Source organism: Cydia fagiglandana, chromosome 9, assembly GCF_963556715.1.
Source record: "Cydia fagiglandana chromosome 9, ilCydFagi1.1, whole genome shotgun sequence".
In the NCBI taxonomy this organism is placed as follows: Eukaryota; Metazoa; Arthropoda; class Insecta; order Lepidoptera; family Tortricidae; genus Cydia; species Cydia fagiglandana.
Genome location: NC_085940.1, coordinates 5,029,906 through 5,046,570, shown reverse-complemented (window position 1 = coordinate 5,046,570; position 16,665 = coordinate 5,029,906). Strand labels below are relative to the sequence as shown.

At 39.3% G+C, this 16,665-nt stretch overlaps 2 protein-coding genes across 4 annotated transcripts in view; one reads left to right on the top strand and one right to left on the bottom strand.

The window, feature by feature from the left end:
- The window catches only part of LOC134667199 (GSK3-beta interaction protein-like), a 170,003-nt gene that overhangs the window by 136,661 nt on the left and 16,677 nt on the right, over nucleotides 1-16,665 (bottom strand). The gene's annotated exons all lie outside the window — the stretch shown is intronic.
- LOC134667206 (dynein axonemal heavy chain 3) overlaps nucleotides 1-16,665 on the top strand; it is a 156,757-nt gene that overhangs the window by 126,760 nt on the left and 13,332 nt on the right. The window contains exons 55-66 of the mRNA XM_063524532.1: nucleotides 2,629-2,815; nucleotides 3,321-3,441; nucleotides 4,087-4,254; nucleotides 4,633-4,868; nucleotides 5,378-5,561; nucleotides 6,256-6,392; nucleotides 6,995-7,132; nucleotides 8,035-8,272; nucleotides 11,505-11,712; nucleotides 11,889-12,139; nucleotides 15,301-15,458; nucleotides 16,127-16,286. Of these exons, the coding sequence (XP_063380602.1) occupies nucleotides 2,629-2,815; nucleotides 3,321-3,441; nucleotides 4,087-4,254; nucleotides 4,633-4,868; nucleotides 5,378-5,561; nucleotides 6,256-6,392; nucleotides 6,995-7,132; nucleotides 8,035-8,272; nucleotides 11,505-11,712; nucleotides 11,889-12,139; nucleotides 15,301-15,458; nucleotides 16,127-16,286 (2,186 nt within the window). The remainder of the gene's footprint in view (nucleotides 1-2,628; nucleotides 2,816-3,320; nucleotides 3,442-4,086; nucleotides 4,255-4,632; nucleotides 4,869-5,377; nucleotides 5,562-6,255; nucleotides 6,393-6,994; nucleotides 7,133-8,034; nucleotides 8,273-11,504; nucleotides 11,713-11,888; nucleotides 12,140-15,300; nucleotides 15,459-16,126; nucleotides 16,287-16,665) is intronic.

Below are 16,665 nucleotides of genomic sequence, written 5' to 3'. Positions count from 1 at the left end.
TCTAATAATTATCTGGTACTTTTTATTTCGTGCATGGTGTGAAATAATTTATTTTAATTAGAGGAAACATCCCAATCCTTTTACGATAGATGTCAGCATTTTTACAATATTCAACTGTTTATACGTCTGTTTTGGTAATCAAGTTCAAGTTCAAATATACTTTATTCACGTAGACCTAACAACAAGCATTTATTTATGAATTGTACGTAAGTATTATTACATAAGTATATGTAATTATCTTAAGGTGGTTCGCCTAGGTTACTCAAAACTTAACTCTCGCTAGATGGCACCACTTTTGCAAAATTTCAGATTTTATTTTTTTGTGAAATGGTCTTGGCATTTGTATACTTAAAAGTATGTTTCGCGCACTCTTTAAGTAAATATTGAACTATTAAAATAAACATTGAATACTTCATTGTGCAAAAACCACCTTTTTAATTCGACGGAGTGTTGCTGTCACGCTTTTTCCTACTATTACTCACACATGCAAACAGTGTTTCCGTTATCCTTGTAGTAGACAATTTCACACAACGTAAGTATGTTGCAATAGCGTAACGGTATGTTCGTGGAAATACGTGCAAGAGGATTGGGGTTCAAGACTGGTGCGAGTAGGTAATTTCTTTTTGTTTCTCCTTTGTGTTATCTTACCTTTAAACGAGCAATTATTAGATATATAATTATTTATTTATATATTTGGATGATATCAGAAACGGCTCTAACGATTTCGATGAAATTTGCTATAAGGGGTTTGATCTCTTAGCTAGGTCTATGAGAAAACGCGCATTTTTGAGTTTTTATGTTTTGTAAGCTTTGGTCGGTCTCCCAGATATTCAATCTCCGCTTGGCAACTAATCCCAGAATTGGCATGCGCACTAGTTTTTACGAAAGCGACTGCCCTGACCTTCCAACCCAGAATAATAAAAAAAAAAAAGTAAGTAAACTTATTTGGATTAGTCCGGTTTCCTCACATTGTTTTCTGTCACCGAAAAATAGGTATCGGTGTATAAATGGGTAGTTTTTTTTTTTTTTTTTTTTTTTTTTTTTTTTTTTTTTTTTTTTTTTTTTTTTTTTTTTTTTTTTTTTTTTTTTATGTATCAAATGCTATTTCGTACAAAAGTTCGAAAAATCATTGGTACGAGCCGGGGTTAGAACCCGCGACCTCCGAATTGCTTTCCGCTAGGCCAGCAGCGCTTCCCCCACATACTCAGTGTTATCAGGTTTTTTAAAAATCAAAAACTATTACTTATGAAAGCAGAAGAATATAAATGATCGTATTAGATTTATAATTGTTACAAATATGTAACAATACAAAAATATGCCGTAACTTATTTTTAAAATGTGTTTTTCAATTAAAAGACACGTCAAGATTGTTTACCTTATTTCTAATGCTAAAAAAAACAAACTATAGTAATAATTGTGTTTTTCATTCATAGACAAAATCCATTATTTTTAACCACAGGAAATTTTATACACTTCTTATATTTTATTTATATTCATATTCATATTCATATTTATATTTATATTTTTATATTTTCGTCCGTACCCAAAGGGTAAAACGGGACCCTATTACTAAGACTTCGCTGTCCGTCCGTCCGTCCGTCCGTCTGTCACCAGGCTGTATCTCATGAACCGTAATAGTTAGATAGTTGAAATTTTCACAGATAATGTATTTCTGTTGCCGCTATAACAACAAATACTAAAAACAGAATACAATAAAGATTTGAAATTTTTGAAAAAATTTGTAACGTGATTTTTGACCAAAGTTAAGCAACGTCGGGAGTGGTCAGTACTTGGATGGGTGACCGTTTTTTTTTTGCTTTTTTTTGTTTGTTTTTTTTTGCATTATGGCACGGAACCCTTCGTGCGCGAGTCCGACTCGCACTTGCCCGGTTTTTATTGCAGTGAGGATGTCCTGATTGTAAAAATCAGGGAGATTAGGAAGAGTATAATTTCTAATTATCTTTGTAAAAATAAAAGAATACGTGTAGCCCATACTTAATAATCGATTTATGATAATAAGAAAAATGAAATAAAAATAAAAAAACAATACGAAATTTAGGTGTAACAAAAATACAAAAAGTTATGTTCCAGCATACAATGACTGAGGATCGAACCGGGAATCTTCCGTTTGCAAGCAAAAAAGCGACTGTTTGCATAACACGCCATGATAGTTCTTAACTAAGCTGACGAACTTCTCGCTTAGGTCAATTAACTACCTGTCAAATATCAGTGTCAACAAAATTGCACTAAACATGACGGCACTCCAAATTCGAACCGTGGTCAGCCCGGCAACGTCGGAAATGGTATGGCAACGTCGCAAATGTATCTGTACACGACATTTGTGACACACACATACGTAAAATTGATGAAAAGTTAACTATGATTTTTGCATGATTTCTGTATGAAACATTGTTTTCCTGTTAATTTCGCGCAAACGAATATTCGAAAGAAGATAAATGCGGAAATATTTGTGTACTAATAGTGTGTAGTTACTTAATGAGCTTTGATTGAATTTTGTATGAAAAGCGAACCACCTTAAGCTAATTATCAGAGCAATTTATTGAAGTTAATATTATTCCATAACAATATTAAATTATTATACAAATAATGAGAAACTTGTATTCGCAGAGCAAGCGAATAAATGGATAAAGAACATGGAACGGGTGAACAACCTGAAAGTGATAAAACTGACCGACTCCAACTACGCTCGAGTGCTGGAGAATGCCATCCAAACGGGCATACCCGTCATCCTGGAGAACATTCGGGAACACGTGGACGCGGTGCTGGAGCCGATCCTGCTGAGGAATATCTTTCGGTAGTATTATCATCACTTTTCTCGGTCCTGTGCGCCCTCTCGCCAATTGCTGACTCGAAGTTCGCGCAGGTTCGCCTCCACCATGTCGCACCAGCGATATCTGGGGCGTCCGATAGGCGCTGTCTTGTGTCGGAGGCCAAGTCTCATTTTGGGTCGCTGAGCCAACGGAGTAAGTAAGTAAGTAAGTATTATTACCATTTTCGAGGTCTCCTGCAATCTTCTCCCATCGAGGAAACAGTCAATTGCTCATTCTACTTAGCGCTTGTCTAAGAGAGACACAGATCAACCTAGCCCCAAACTAAGCAAAGCTTGTACTATGGCTGCTAGGCGACGATATACATACTTTTATATAGATATATACATAGGAAACACCCATGACTCGGGAACAAATATTTGTGTTCATCGCACAAATAAATGCCTTTACCGGGATTCGAACCCAGGACCGTCGGCTTCACCTTCACAGGCAGTTGTCTTAATAGTAATAGGCTGATTTTCGTGTATCCAGGTCTGGCGGTGTCGACTGCCTGAAGTTCGGAGACAACATCCTGGAATACAACTACGACTTCCGCTTCTACATCACCACGCGGCTCAGCAACCCCCACTATCTGCCTGAGATTGCTGTCAAAGTATGTGCTCCATTTTTAGGGTTCCGTACTGTAGCCGCCGTGCAGGTCAGGATCTCGACGACTCAAATAAAAAGCTTCGATTTGAAGTAAACTGTTGTAATTTTCTAAAGTTACTGGTTGACAAGGGCTTTGACTAAAACGGTTAACTGTAAAAGTAGTGTGTTGATTGTATGGAGGCTGATGAAAGAGTGATTTGCATAATTTGAATGTCCGAAAAGTTGGTTAAGATTTAGGTGCCTCTAATTGGCCGCGATACATAGTATGTGGAGCGCTCCTATTGGTGCTTTAGAAAAAGCTTCCAAATACTACGAGTAGCCGAGCCCGACGGCTGCGTTTAGCTACTGCATTAGTTTTATACAAATAAAGGTTGCGTTCGCAACACGTACCCAAAGGGTAAAAACAGGACCCTATTACTAAGACTCCATTGTCCGTGATAGCTAAACAGTTGAAATTCTCAAAGATGATGTATTTCTGATGTCGCTATAACAACAAATACTAAAATGATAAGATGGTGATAGAGATTTTCGGAAAATCGCACAAAAATCACAGTAGGTCAGCTGCTTGCCAATAAATAATCTCTTCTGATGTGAAGAGGTGTAATCCGTTTGTTACGTACGCTAAAACTAATGGTCCATCACATGACAGGTGACTATACTGAACTTCATGATAACGCCACAAGGCTTGGAAGACCAGCTGTTAGGCATCGTGGTGGCCCAGGATCGGCCGGAGCTCGAGCTGAAGAAGAACCAGCTGATTGTGGAAGGTGCCAACAATAAGAGGACGCTTAAAGAGATCGAGGATAAGATCCTAGAGGTGACGGTTGACGTTTATTAGATACCTTTTTTTTTATTAGCCTGTTTGTGTGTTCTGCTACTGAATGGCCTACCGCCACCATCGAAATATCGTAAATCGTTATCTGTTTCTCTATTGCTTTTGCATATTCAAGCGATTTTCCGATGTTTGCGGTAGGATCTCTGTCTCCTTTTCTTCAATTTAGAAAAAAAAGTGTAATCTAAGTATATCCCTAAGTTCAATTCTTTAACCGAACGCAATTGTATAGGTACTTTATTATGTTTATGTTATTCACCATACAATCATTTAGCATTTGCACATAGAATATTGGATTCAAGTTATAAAAATGTAAGACAAAGACCACACGGTACGCCTCCTTCATATAAAATCTCTTCACAGGTCTTGTCATCAGCCGGTAACATATTAGAGGACGAATCAGCCAATCAGATCCTGTCATCGTCCAAGGTTCTCTCCATAGAGATCAACGCGAAGCAGGCAGCGGCGGCCATCACCGAGCTGGAGATAGACGAAGCGAGACAAGGATACGTGCCCGTGTCGAAGCATAGCTCCGTGCTCTTCTTCTGCATTTCGGATTTGAGCAACATTGATCCTATGTATCAGTATTCGCTGGTTTGGTACGATCACTCAACTTATTTTGTAGTTTTTGTATTTTTACTAGAGACAGACCATGAATAGTCTGCAACGGATTTGATAGCCCACGCAGTGAAAGTGTTATTTTAAACGTCAAACTTCTATGAAATTATGACGTATTTGACACTTGGACGCGTGGACTATCAAATCCGCTGCAGACGTTTTTTGGTCCGACTTTATATTGGTTCCCATTGCTTCATTTCTTGATTCAAACCGGAACTTAACCGAACCTCTCAAGTCGGCCTGCCTATAATATAACTAGGACTAGGCACTTATCTGAAGTTATATTCAGGTTCATAATTATAATTTTCCCCTTTGGTGTCATCCGTTTTAAGTAGCGCATAAAATATTAATTTTTGTTTAATTTTAATTTGAGACACTACACAAGTCACGCGGTGGAGAAACCTTACATATGCGATATGTGTGATAGCAGCTTCGAAAATTAATTTCGTGTTATTTAACATAATGCTTGACATTTTATTTCTATTCCCAGGTTTATAAACCTCTACAACCAAGCTATATTGAACTCGCCACAGTGCGACGAGCTAGAGGAACGTCTGAGCAGCCTTAACGCTTACTTCACTAAGAGCATGTATGAAAACGTGTGCAGGAGTCTCTTTGAGAAGGACAAACTCATATTCTCTCTCGTTCTCACACTTGGAATACTGAGAGCTAAGGTAAAACGGACTTTATTGGCTGCTGATAAGTCTCAATTTTTGATTGAGAGTGATATCAATCCCCTATCTGAAGCTATCTGAAGTGTTGATGCTGCGTACCATTATACCGTCTTTCTATTATGATAATTACTTAATGTTAGGTTATCTTTTTAGTGACGGCCACCAACTTGTCTAGACCAAAGAGAATATCTTATTTGGATTAATTGTTTAGGCACAAAGCGATCAGCACATTACTAGAGTTCTTCTTATTGTTTTGTTGATTATCCATACAACAGCAACACACAAACTTAGACGTACTTACATAGTTACATAAAAAAAGCATTTACATGCATGCGGCGAACAGTCTTCTCCGACGTCGCGGCGGCAGAGCCTTTTATATTGCAACCCATCAGAATTTTCGGAAGTAAATAACTATTTAAATAATTTTACGGTTTAGACTCACTTGTTTTTAGTCACTCGCGCGACATGTTTCGGAGAGCCTAGGTCTCCTTTCTCAAGCACTAACAGTGCGAGCAGCGTTCACGACGGCCGTGTATCGCATACTGCTGCTCGCCGCGTCGCACGCTGCGCGCGCGCCGATAATACAAGTGAGTCTAAACCGTAAAATTATTCAATGTTAGTATGTCTCACAACAGTTTAAATTCGATTAAATAACTATTTATGTCACTCATAAATGATGAAATCTGTTTGTCAGGGTAAATTGGATGAGGAGATGTTAGCGTTCCTGCTGACCGGAGGCGTGGCGCTGGACAATCCTTACGAGAACCCCGCGCCGGGCTGGCTCTCCGACAAATGCTGGTCCGAAATCGTACGCTCCAGCAATCTGGCAGGGTGAGTCTATTTTCCCATTGTCCGACCCGATATCGGATGTCGGAAGGACGTACAATGTAAGATATATGTGTTTCTCTGTATTTATGATTAAAAAAAAAACAATAAATAACGCAAAAAGGCGGAGTTCATGCCAATAGCACTCTAATGCAGCTGTTTTTGTCATAGGCGCCTTCCGATATCGGAAAGGCGGACTTAATGCCAATGGCACTTTACACCAGCTATTTTTGTCATAGGCGCCCGGAAGCGCCTTTCCGACAACCGATATCGGAAAGGCGCTTCCGATAAATTCAGCCATGTCGGAGCCCCTCGTCAGCTGTCGGACCGATCATAGCGTGACCGCTAAAGATGGCGCCCGGGCGCGCCCCCGCGGCCTGACTACGGGGATGTAGAATCCTACATCCAATATCGGATCGGACAATGTGAAAACGCTCTAAGATGAGCTTTGATTGTGATATATAGGTTTTGACATGTTTGCCAACGTATTATGAGTGATGAAGACGCTCATATCTATTAGAATGATACAGGAATGTTACTATTTCGTTATAAAGTATAACTCGTCTTTGGCGGTTGTTGTGACAAACTCTGTAATAAAATGATTTCAGACTCAGAGGATTCAAAGAAAACTTCTTGGCGAATGTGAAGGGTTGGAAGGATTTCTACGACCTGGCCGCCCCGCATGAAGTCGAGTTCCCCCCGCCCTATCAGAATGTCAAGGGCATAGCAAAACTGATCATTCTCAGGTAATGTAGTGGACTCAATTTCTTGACGCGCTATTGCAAAACTGCTGCGTACTCCACCAAGCTACAGAACGGGACCGATTCAGACAACTAGTTGGCGGAATCAAACGGAGTTACGATCCTCAGCAATGAGGGACCGATTGAAGAGAGGGAAGAGAGATTGCAGAAAAGAAACAGGTACTATAAAAAATGTATACGTCTGCATGTTGTACCTACTGCTGTTGCCGGAAAATTACGGTAGCTGCACTCCATCCATTATTCATACTTTTTTACTCGACTATGTACCTACAGTCACCTGCAATAATATATTACACAACGAAAGCCGCGCAAAAATATCTGACCCGATCTTATTTGTAGAGCCATAAGAACGTTTCATATATTTTTGCGGCCTTCGAAGAGTTGCAGGTGACTGTACGTCAGGTTTATGATTTTAGAAGTTTTATATGCTTATTAAATATTTTCCATTGTATTATGCCTATTTTGATGAAGTTTCAATCTGTTCTTTTTTAGTCCCGTAATAAATCTGTGTCCCTAGTGAAAAAAGGTACAAGTGTCGGGCAGCGCAGTTGTAAATGGGTATAAGTTCCAAGTAACACCTGTGCCCTTTTACTCCTAAAATACGTGAGACTTGTACCCTTTTTCACTAGGGCCACAGAAATGATACTTACATTTTAATCGACATCCAAAAAGAAGGCTATCCGGAAATCCCGTACTCAATGCTCATAAAGGGGGGACTCAAATGCACGTTACCGGCCCTTTAACCTTTTGAACGTCGCGCGTATCGTGCGCGCCGCGTCATCGTGAACCTTGCTGGAATGCACGAAGGTGGATATTGGGCTGTAGCTGCGCGCGTCAGTTGACATCTTTGGTGGTCAAAAGCTTAAAACCTTTTTTTTTTCATTCAGATGCATTCGGCCCGACAAGCTCATCCCGCTCGTCCAGCAATACGTGGTGGAGGAGATGGGCCGCACCTACATCGAGCCCCCGCCCTTCGACCTGGAGAAGTCCTACAATGACAGCAACTGCTGCTCGCCCCTGATCTTCATATTGTCTGCCGGGTCCGATCCCATGTCGGGGCTGGTGAAGTTCTCCATGGAGAAGAAAGTCGTCAGCTTTGAGACGATCTCGTTGGGACAAGGGCAGGTGATTGAAATTGTTCTTTTTAATCTAACAATAAGCCACCACCTTTATTTTCAAATCCAGTCATTAAGAAAATGAGTTATAAGTGGTGGTTGCATTATCACAACCATACATTTTTCTGTATACCTGAATTAAAATAACATCAAATAAAAATGTCAACTTGGTTAACTATATACACGGTGTAACATGAGGAAACCGAATAATTTTAACCACGCATTTCTGAGGCCAAAAGAAGGAAAAAAATCTAATATGAGTTTAGGTCAATTTCGCCAAAAAAAATTTTTCCATGATTTGTTTTTTTTTAATTTTTTGAATGTATTTGTATATAAAAAATAAATGTTATTGGTAAAACTTGTCACTTAAAATTGATTGTTTTTCTTAAAACCTACTTTTTGCAAAGTGTTACTTGTCACTTTTTGAAATCTGTCAATAAGGATATTTAGACCAAAGAGCATGTAATCACTACGTTTTAAGAGTCGGCACTCTCGAACAATCCTCGAACTTATGAACTTCGAAATTATGAACGTACATATCCCAACACACCAAATACAGGCTTAAAGATCTCGCATCCAGGCCATAATTGTTAAAAAAAGAAAAACCACACAATACTACCAACACAAAAAAAAAACAACGCTAGGGCTCGACACTTCCAGTACCTACTGTTTATCGATATCGATAAATGTGCGATACGTGCTGCTGTATTTACCTACTGTACTACCTATTAATAAAATAAAAGAACATTATATATATATAAACAATTTTATTTTACATGATAAAAATAACATAGTTTATTATTCAAGTAGGCATATTACAATATGCTGAATTCGCGCGCATTCTTTTTTAATCTGGTCCCTTTTTATTGAAGGCACTGGATGGAGAATGATTTCCACAAATGAACTTGTTTCCATTCAGCTTTTGAATAGGTAAATAAATACGCCAAATCCTCATTTCATTTTCCTCAGCTTTGCCCATAATCGACATCTGAAATAAAGAGATTATCGATAAAATTGGTCGTACACTATTCGTGTCATAGGTTACTTAGTTTTTTACTTAAAAATACTTTATTCACAAAATATTTTCGTTTTAATCATGGATTGTACACGACTAAAACTAATTAAATTAGTAACTGTTAACGACTCAAAGTAAATAATGAAAATATTGCATACAAACATCAGTTTACCGACCTGTTCGGATCAAGTTGGAAATTTGGCCAAAAATGCGTCAGTAGTTAGTCTTCTTACACACCCACTACAAACTTCACATTTCCTTAAAGATTTGGCCCCCATTTAAATAACAGCTAAAGTTATTTTACCAATTACAATAAAAAATAACCACGTATTTTCACGTTCACGACAATTCAAATGACGTTTGACGTTTTACTACCAATCATACCAACCTAAAGAAAAGTAAGTATAATACGTCTATGTTAAAAGCAAGTATGGTATGTGCCACCAAAATGCAACAGCAGTCATTTTAATTCGATAAGATTATTTCTATGCCTCAATGTTGGTAACAAGGGCTTTCATAATTTATCAAAGTATGGGGTGTCGATGGGCTGATTTAGACTACGTCCCATAGCAGCAACATCACCGTCAAAAAGGCCTTTTACACTATGTAACAATATTTTTTTTTTATTTACTTTTTTTTTATCTACGTATTTAGAAAGAGCCTTCATCTATGGGACATGTCGGCATGGGGCCTCTACATTACATTACTCTACATTACATTAGTGTTGCTAGATATCAAAGAAATGGTACACGAACTTCGCATGTTTAGATAGGGGTTCCGCCAATATCGACTGGAAAACCCCAACATCTGTTGCTGTATAGCCCCCAGCTTCAAATAATTGTGCCCTCTTGTCCCGAGTCCGAACACATTCCATTAAGAAGTGCTGTACATCCTCCACGGAGTCGCAGATATCGCAGTTGGGCGACTCTGCTTTCCTCATCAGATGAGCAAACTTATTTAATGGAATGTGTCCGGACCGAAGCCTGTGAGCACGTACAATATTCGCCCGGTTTAATTCAGCAACTTCCCACCAGGGTATCCGAGGAGGCTCACATTGAATGGTCTTGTACCAGATTCCTTTCTCATGCGATCTTTCATCAAAAAACTCCTTCCAGCGACCATACATTTTACTTTTATACTTTGCGACTGTTTCTGAGAAGTCTGGAGCGACATCAAACTCAATTCTCTCAGAAGCAGCCGCTGCCGCCAACCGGTCAGCCTCCTCGTTTCCCGCCAAGCCGATATGTGACGGAACCCATTGTATTTTCAAACACCTTCCGCAATCACGGAGCTTAAAAATTTGCATCAAGATTTTGTACGCCAGCGAAAAGCACCGTTCGCCTGAGGCACACCGGTTTAAATGCTGAATGGAGCTTTTACTGTCCGTGAAAATTGCCACATTTGGATAATTTTGATTTTCAACAAACATTAAAGCCTGATAGATCGCACTGAGTTCCGCGACCATTATAGAAACTCCAGTTGAAATTTTATATTGTGCTCTTGTGGCACTAAAAGGATCAAAAAAGGCAGCCCCTATTTTTTTACCGCACTTCGACGCATCAGTGAATATTCTATAGAAATTGATATATTTCCTATTCAGTTCTTGAACCACATCGATACGCAGAGCATCGGCGTTGTGTTTGTGTTTTGCACCAACAACAGATTCTAAACCGCTGTACAAGACGTCATGTAATTCAATTTTTGACACCCAAACATCTAATTGAAACATTGGTAATGGGAATGACGACTGAATATGCTCTTCAGAGATTTCCTCATTTACGACAGCTAGCAAAGGTTTTTTCCTTGTCTTAGTCCAGTACCAGTAAATTAACATTATCTCTGAAACTAGGCGAATTTAAAAAAAGTTTATAGGACATTTTTGTCTCTAAATATGATCAGGAATACGCTGTTAAAATTATTCGGTTTCCTCATGTTACACCGTGTATAGCACGTCATATTGGTATACCTTACTTATTAATTAGGTATACCTGCTGATGTGCCATTGAAGTCACCAAAACTCTGAGCACACTTCGAAATCGAAAGTTTCCCTTGATTCCTGTGAAATTTTGCTGAAATTTTCTATACCATTTCCAACTTTTTGGAATCTTTCCGCAACTTACACATCTGTACTACCCTAAGTATTTGACGTATGAAGACATGTCAAATTCCATCGGAGTGCAGTTGAAAGATGAACAATGTTTACTAAAGAACAACTTGTTCCCACCAGGGTCCCATAGCCGCGAACATGATAGCGGAAGCCATCAAGACCGGCGGCTGGGTAGTGCTGCAGAACTGCCACGTGATGGACTCCTGGATGGGAGAGCTGGAGCGCGTATGCGCGGAGGTGATCACGCCCCAAGCCACGCATCACAACTTCCGGTGCTGGCTCACCTCCTACCCTAGCCGCGCGTTTCCGGTCACGGTTCTGCAGAACGGTTGGTATCTAACGACGTTTAGTACCTACCTATATGTATTTATAGTTTTTTGACAATGGTTTTTTCCACGAGTCCGACCTTCCCTTACCTACAGCCGGTTTTTTTCCTTCTGGATGTACTGTAAAAAATTTTACACGTATTGGTTCAACATCATTGACGACATCAAATATTTGCAGGCGTAAAGATGACCAATGAGGCCCCAAAAGGCCTGAAGAACAACATCTACCGATCGTACATATCGGACCCGATCTGCGACCCGGAGTTCTACATCTCCTGCCCGCGCACGGAGGAATGGCGGCGCCTGCTGTTCGCACTCTGCTTCTTCCACGCGCTGGTGCAGGAGAGACGCGCGTTCGGCCCGCTCGGCTGGAACATACAGTACGAGTTCAATGAGAGCGACCTGAGGATCTGCATCATGCAGCTGCAGGTTAGGTCGACATTTAGGTTGATTTGTGCGAAAACGTGCGATCCCGTTATCTAGCAATGAACGGCTTTCGGTTACGACGGTGATGACCCGGAATTCTACATCTCCTGCCCTCGCACGGAGGAATGGCGGCGCCTGCTGTTCGCGCTGTGCTTCTTCCACGCGCTGGTGCAGGAGCGACGCGCGTTCGGCCCGCTCGGCTGGAACATACAGTACGAGTTCAATGAGAGCGACCTGAGGATCTGCATCATGCAGCTGCAGGTCAGGTCGACATCTAGGTTGATTTATGACGAAAACGTGCGATCCTGTTGTCTAGCAATGAACGTCTTTCGGTTACGACGGTGATCGAATTTCAGAGTGCGCAAACAAATAATATGCAAACGCTGCAGATATGTTGCCTTTAGTTTTTTCCTTTAATAGTACATTACTACAGAGGCCGGGACGAAAGGGGTTGCCGGCCGAAGACATATAGACGGCCGAGCGAAGCGAGGCCGGATAGGTCTGAGCGCGGGCAACCCCATTTCCCGCCGAGGTATGTATAGTGCTTTTCTCAAACATGCAATGAAATAAATAAAATAAAAAATCCACGCAACCCAAGTTTTATTTATAGAAAAAACTAAAAGTAAACTACACCCAAAATATAACCAACACGTACCTATATCATTATCACGCGTATGTTTTACACGAGTCGTGTATTTTTACTACCCGTATATTTTCATGTATCTTTGATTTTTTCGCCTTGTATCCGTCTGATTGTCGTTTTCGTCACATAAGTTTACATAGTCTTTCATGTTGATATCATGTTTCACATACATCGTTGCTTTATGCATGGAGTAAATAAGTATAATTTCCACAGTGTTGACGAATTTGTAGTTACATTCATTTAAAATATGCCACAAAACTGTTTCTAATAAACTGTAAGCCATTTTTCTTAGTTTCTCAAATAATAAAATTGCCATAAGCAACCATATACATACTTCGTCTTTGACTTGGCGGCAGAGGCAGCAAGTTATTTAAAATCAATTCTGCATACGCTGCCAATTCCAACACCTACGATTACAATTAATATTAATTTCATTATTTCGTCGGAACTCATATTAAAGTCAAAAAATCAACAACGCACCATAAATCCAATAAAACAGAATGAATATTTTTCAACTTTACCTCCATTAACAATTTAAAAAATATAACTACGCGTGTTTGAGTAGACCTTTTTACCGCTAACGTTTAGATGAAATATTTTAAATGTTTTTTCTCAAACATGCAATGAAATATTGATGTTATGTTCCTTATAATAGGCTGCGAAGTATGACGTTTCAGGTGCGGCTAGGACAAAAGGTAGATAATGGACTTTCATACAAATCTTGCAGGCCTAGGCCGGCAAAGTCCGCTTTTTTAATTTTCATTTCACAGATATTTGTGACACAGCATCGTGGCATTCATCCATTAAAAAAAAACTAGAGGCAGTATTCGCTTTATGGTTCGTAATGACACTCTGCCACTACGCCTGTAAAAAAAAAACAAAAAACAATGTTTGCTATAATTTGCAGTTTTATTTGTATAAAATCAACATGAATTTCATATATAATACATTATTAACCAAATTCTATAATTTTAAATTATAAATTTAACTACACAAATAAAAACATTTAAAATATTTCATCTAAACGTTAGCGGTAAAAAGGTCTACTCAAACACGCGTAGTTATTTTTTTTTAAATTGTTATGGAGGTAAAGTGTAAAGTTGAAAAATGTTCATTCTGTTTTATTGCATTTATGGTGCGTTGTTGATTTTTTTACTATAATATGAGTTCCGACGAAATAATGAAATTAATATTAATTGTAATCGTAGGTGTTGGCAGCGTAAGCGGAATTGATTTTAAATAACTTGCTGCCTCTACCGCCAAGTCAAAGACGAAGTATGTATGTATATGGTTGCTTATGGCAATTTTATTATTTGAGTAACTAAGAAAAATGGCTTACAGTTTATTAGAAACAGTTTTGTGGCATATTTTAAATGAATGTAACTACAAATTCGTCAACACTGTGGAAATTATACTTATTTAAGTACTCCATGCATAAAGCAACGATGTATATGAAACATGATATCAACATGAAAGACTATGTAAACTTATGTGACGAAAACGACAGTCAGACGGATACAAGGCGAAAAAATCAAAGATACATGAAAGTATACGGGTAGTAAATATACACGACTCGTGTAAAACATACGCGTGATAATGATATAGGTACGTGTTGGTTATATTTTGGGTGTGGTTTACTTTTAGTTTTTTCTATACATAAATAAAACTTGGCTTTCGTGGATTTTTTATTTTATTTATTTCATTGCATGTTTGAGAAAAGCACTATACATACCTTGGCGGGAAATAGGGTTGCCCGCGCTCAGACCTATCCGGCCTCGCTTCGCTCGGCCGTCTATACCTATGTCTTCGGCCGGCAACCCCTTTCGCCTCTGTAAGTCTGTAGTAATGTACTATTATTTGTGTAGTTAAATTTATAATTTAAAATTATAGAATGTATTATTTATTAAGTTCATGTTGATTTTATACAAATAAAACTGCAAATTATAGCAAACATTCTTTTTTATTTTTTTTATAGGCGTAGTGGCAGAGTGTCATTACGAACCATAAAGCAAATACTGCCTCTAGTTTTTTTTTTTATGGATGAATGCCACGATGCTGTGTCACAAATATCTGTGAAATGAAAATTAAAAAAGAGGACTTTGCCGGCCTAGGCCTGCAAGATGTGTATGAAATTCCATTAACGACCTTTTGTCCTAGCCGCACCTGAAACGTCATACTTCGCAGCCTATTTTTAGGAACATAACATCAATATTTCATTGCATGTTTGAGAAAAGATAATTAATATACCGCCGCTATTTTGAGATAGCCTCCTAAGGTGAAATTTGAACCTTGAATGCGGGGAATAGAGTTGATTTTGGCTATGTTTGATTTGAAATTGCACGAAACAAAACAAATGTAACTCTGTTCCAATACTTCCAATTGAAGATTCAATTGGAAGATTTTAAATTTCATCGAACTGAATAAGTACTATAGATGGGATCTTGGGCCTTAGGAGGATAGTTGGACACCGACATATTACTTCAAACATCAATCTTTCAGGTAAATTTTATGTATTTTCCAGATGTTCCTCACCGAATACACGGAGACTCCATTCGACGCGTTAAACTACCTCGCTGGAGAGTGCAACTACGGCGGCCGGGTCACCGACGACAAGGACCGCAGGCTCATACTGTCGTTGCTCTCTCTCTTCTATAACGAGGAGGTCACTGAGGTTCCCGAGTGAGTAACCCATCACTACACCTTGCGGTCTATTCCCACTGACGTCCAGTTTTTTGCGGTACGGTACGGTTTTTTGCAGAATCCCGTTTTAGTAGTAGGTATAGGTAACTTTCATACGAGGATTATGTTTGCGGGATCCTGCATGCATAGGTACTACAGAAAAGTGGATCCTACAAAAAACCGTACCCGCAAAAAAGTGGACGTCAGTGGGAAACAGCTCTTTATCAAACAAAGTCGCCCGCCGCGTCTGTCTGTATGTTCGCGATAAACTCAAAAACTACTGAATGGATTCTCATGCGGTTTTCGTTTTCACCTATCAACAGAGTGATTCTTGAGGAAGGTTTAGGTGTATCATACTGTGTGTTAAACCGTGCGAAGATGTAGCTTAAAAGTAATAGTTTTTACTTCCACTCGATCTCTTGCTGTTCGGATGTCGATTGTTAAGGACGGGAATTTAAGAATCTGGAAATACTGCCATTTTTAGGTCTTTTATGTTTTCAATGTCTAATGGTTGCTTGTGGTACTTAAACTTCTTATTGCTGTCTAGAGGTAAATACCTAATGCCTTACGTGGAAAGTGATCAAATATTGCCCAATAAAGTTGTGATAGCCACCTGACAAGCCCACAATTCTGCTTTATCGTCAATAAACCGTTAATAATTTGCGCAGATACTCATTCTCTCCGAGCGGCAACTACCGCATGCCGCCGTCCATGGACTACAACTCTGTTCTGGAGCACATCCGCGCTCTGCCCATGATCGCCAAGCCCGAAGTGTTCGGTCTTCATGACAATGCCGACATCACTAAGGACAACAAGGAGACTGGTGCTGTAAGTTCTCTCTATTTACCTAGGTATTGCATAAAGCCGTTACAACTCTGTTCTGGAGCACATCCGCGCTCTGCCCATGATCGCCAAGCCCGAAGTGTTCGGTCTTCATGACAATGCCGACATCACTAAGGACAACAAGGAGACTGGTGCTGTGAGTTCTCTCTAACTAACTATTTACCTATTGCACAATTTGCATAAAATCATCAATTTACAATTACAACACTGTTATTTGGAGCATAATATCTGGGAAACCGAAAAACACGTAAAAACTAAAAAATACTTGTAGATAAAGATTTTATAAGACCTAGTTAGATCGATTTTTCGCCCCCGAAAACCCCCATTTAGCAAATTTCATCGAAACCGTTAGAGCTGTTTCCAA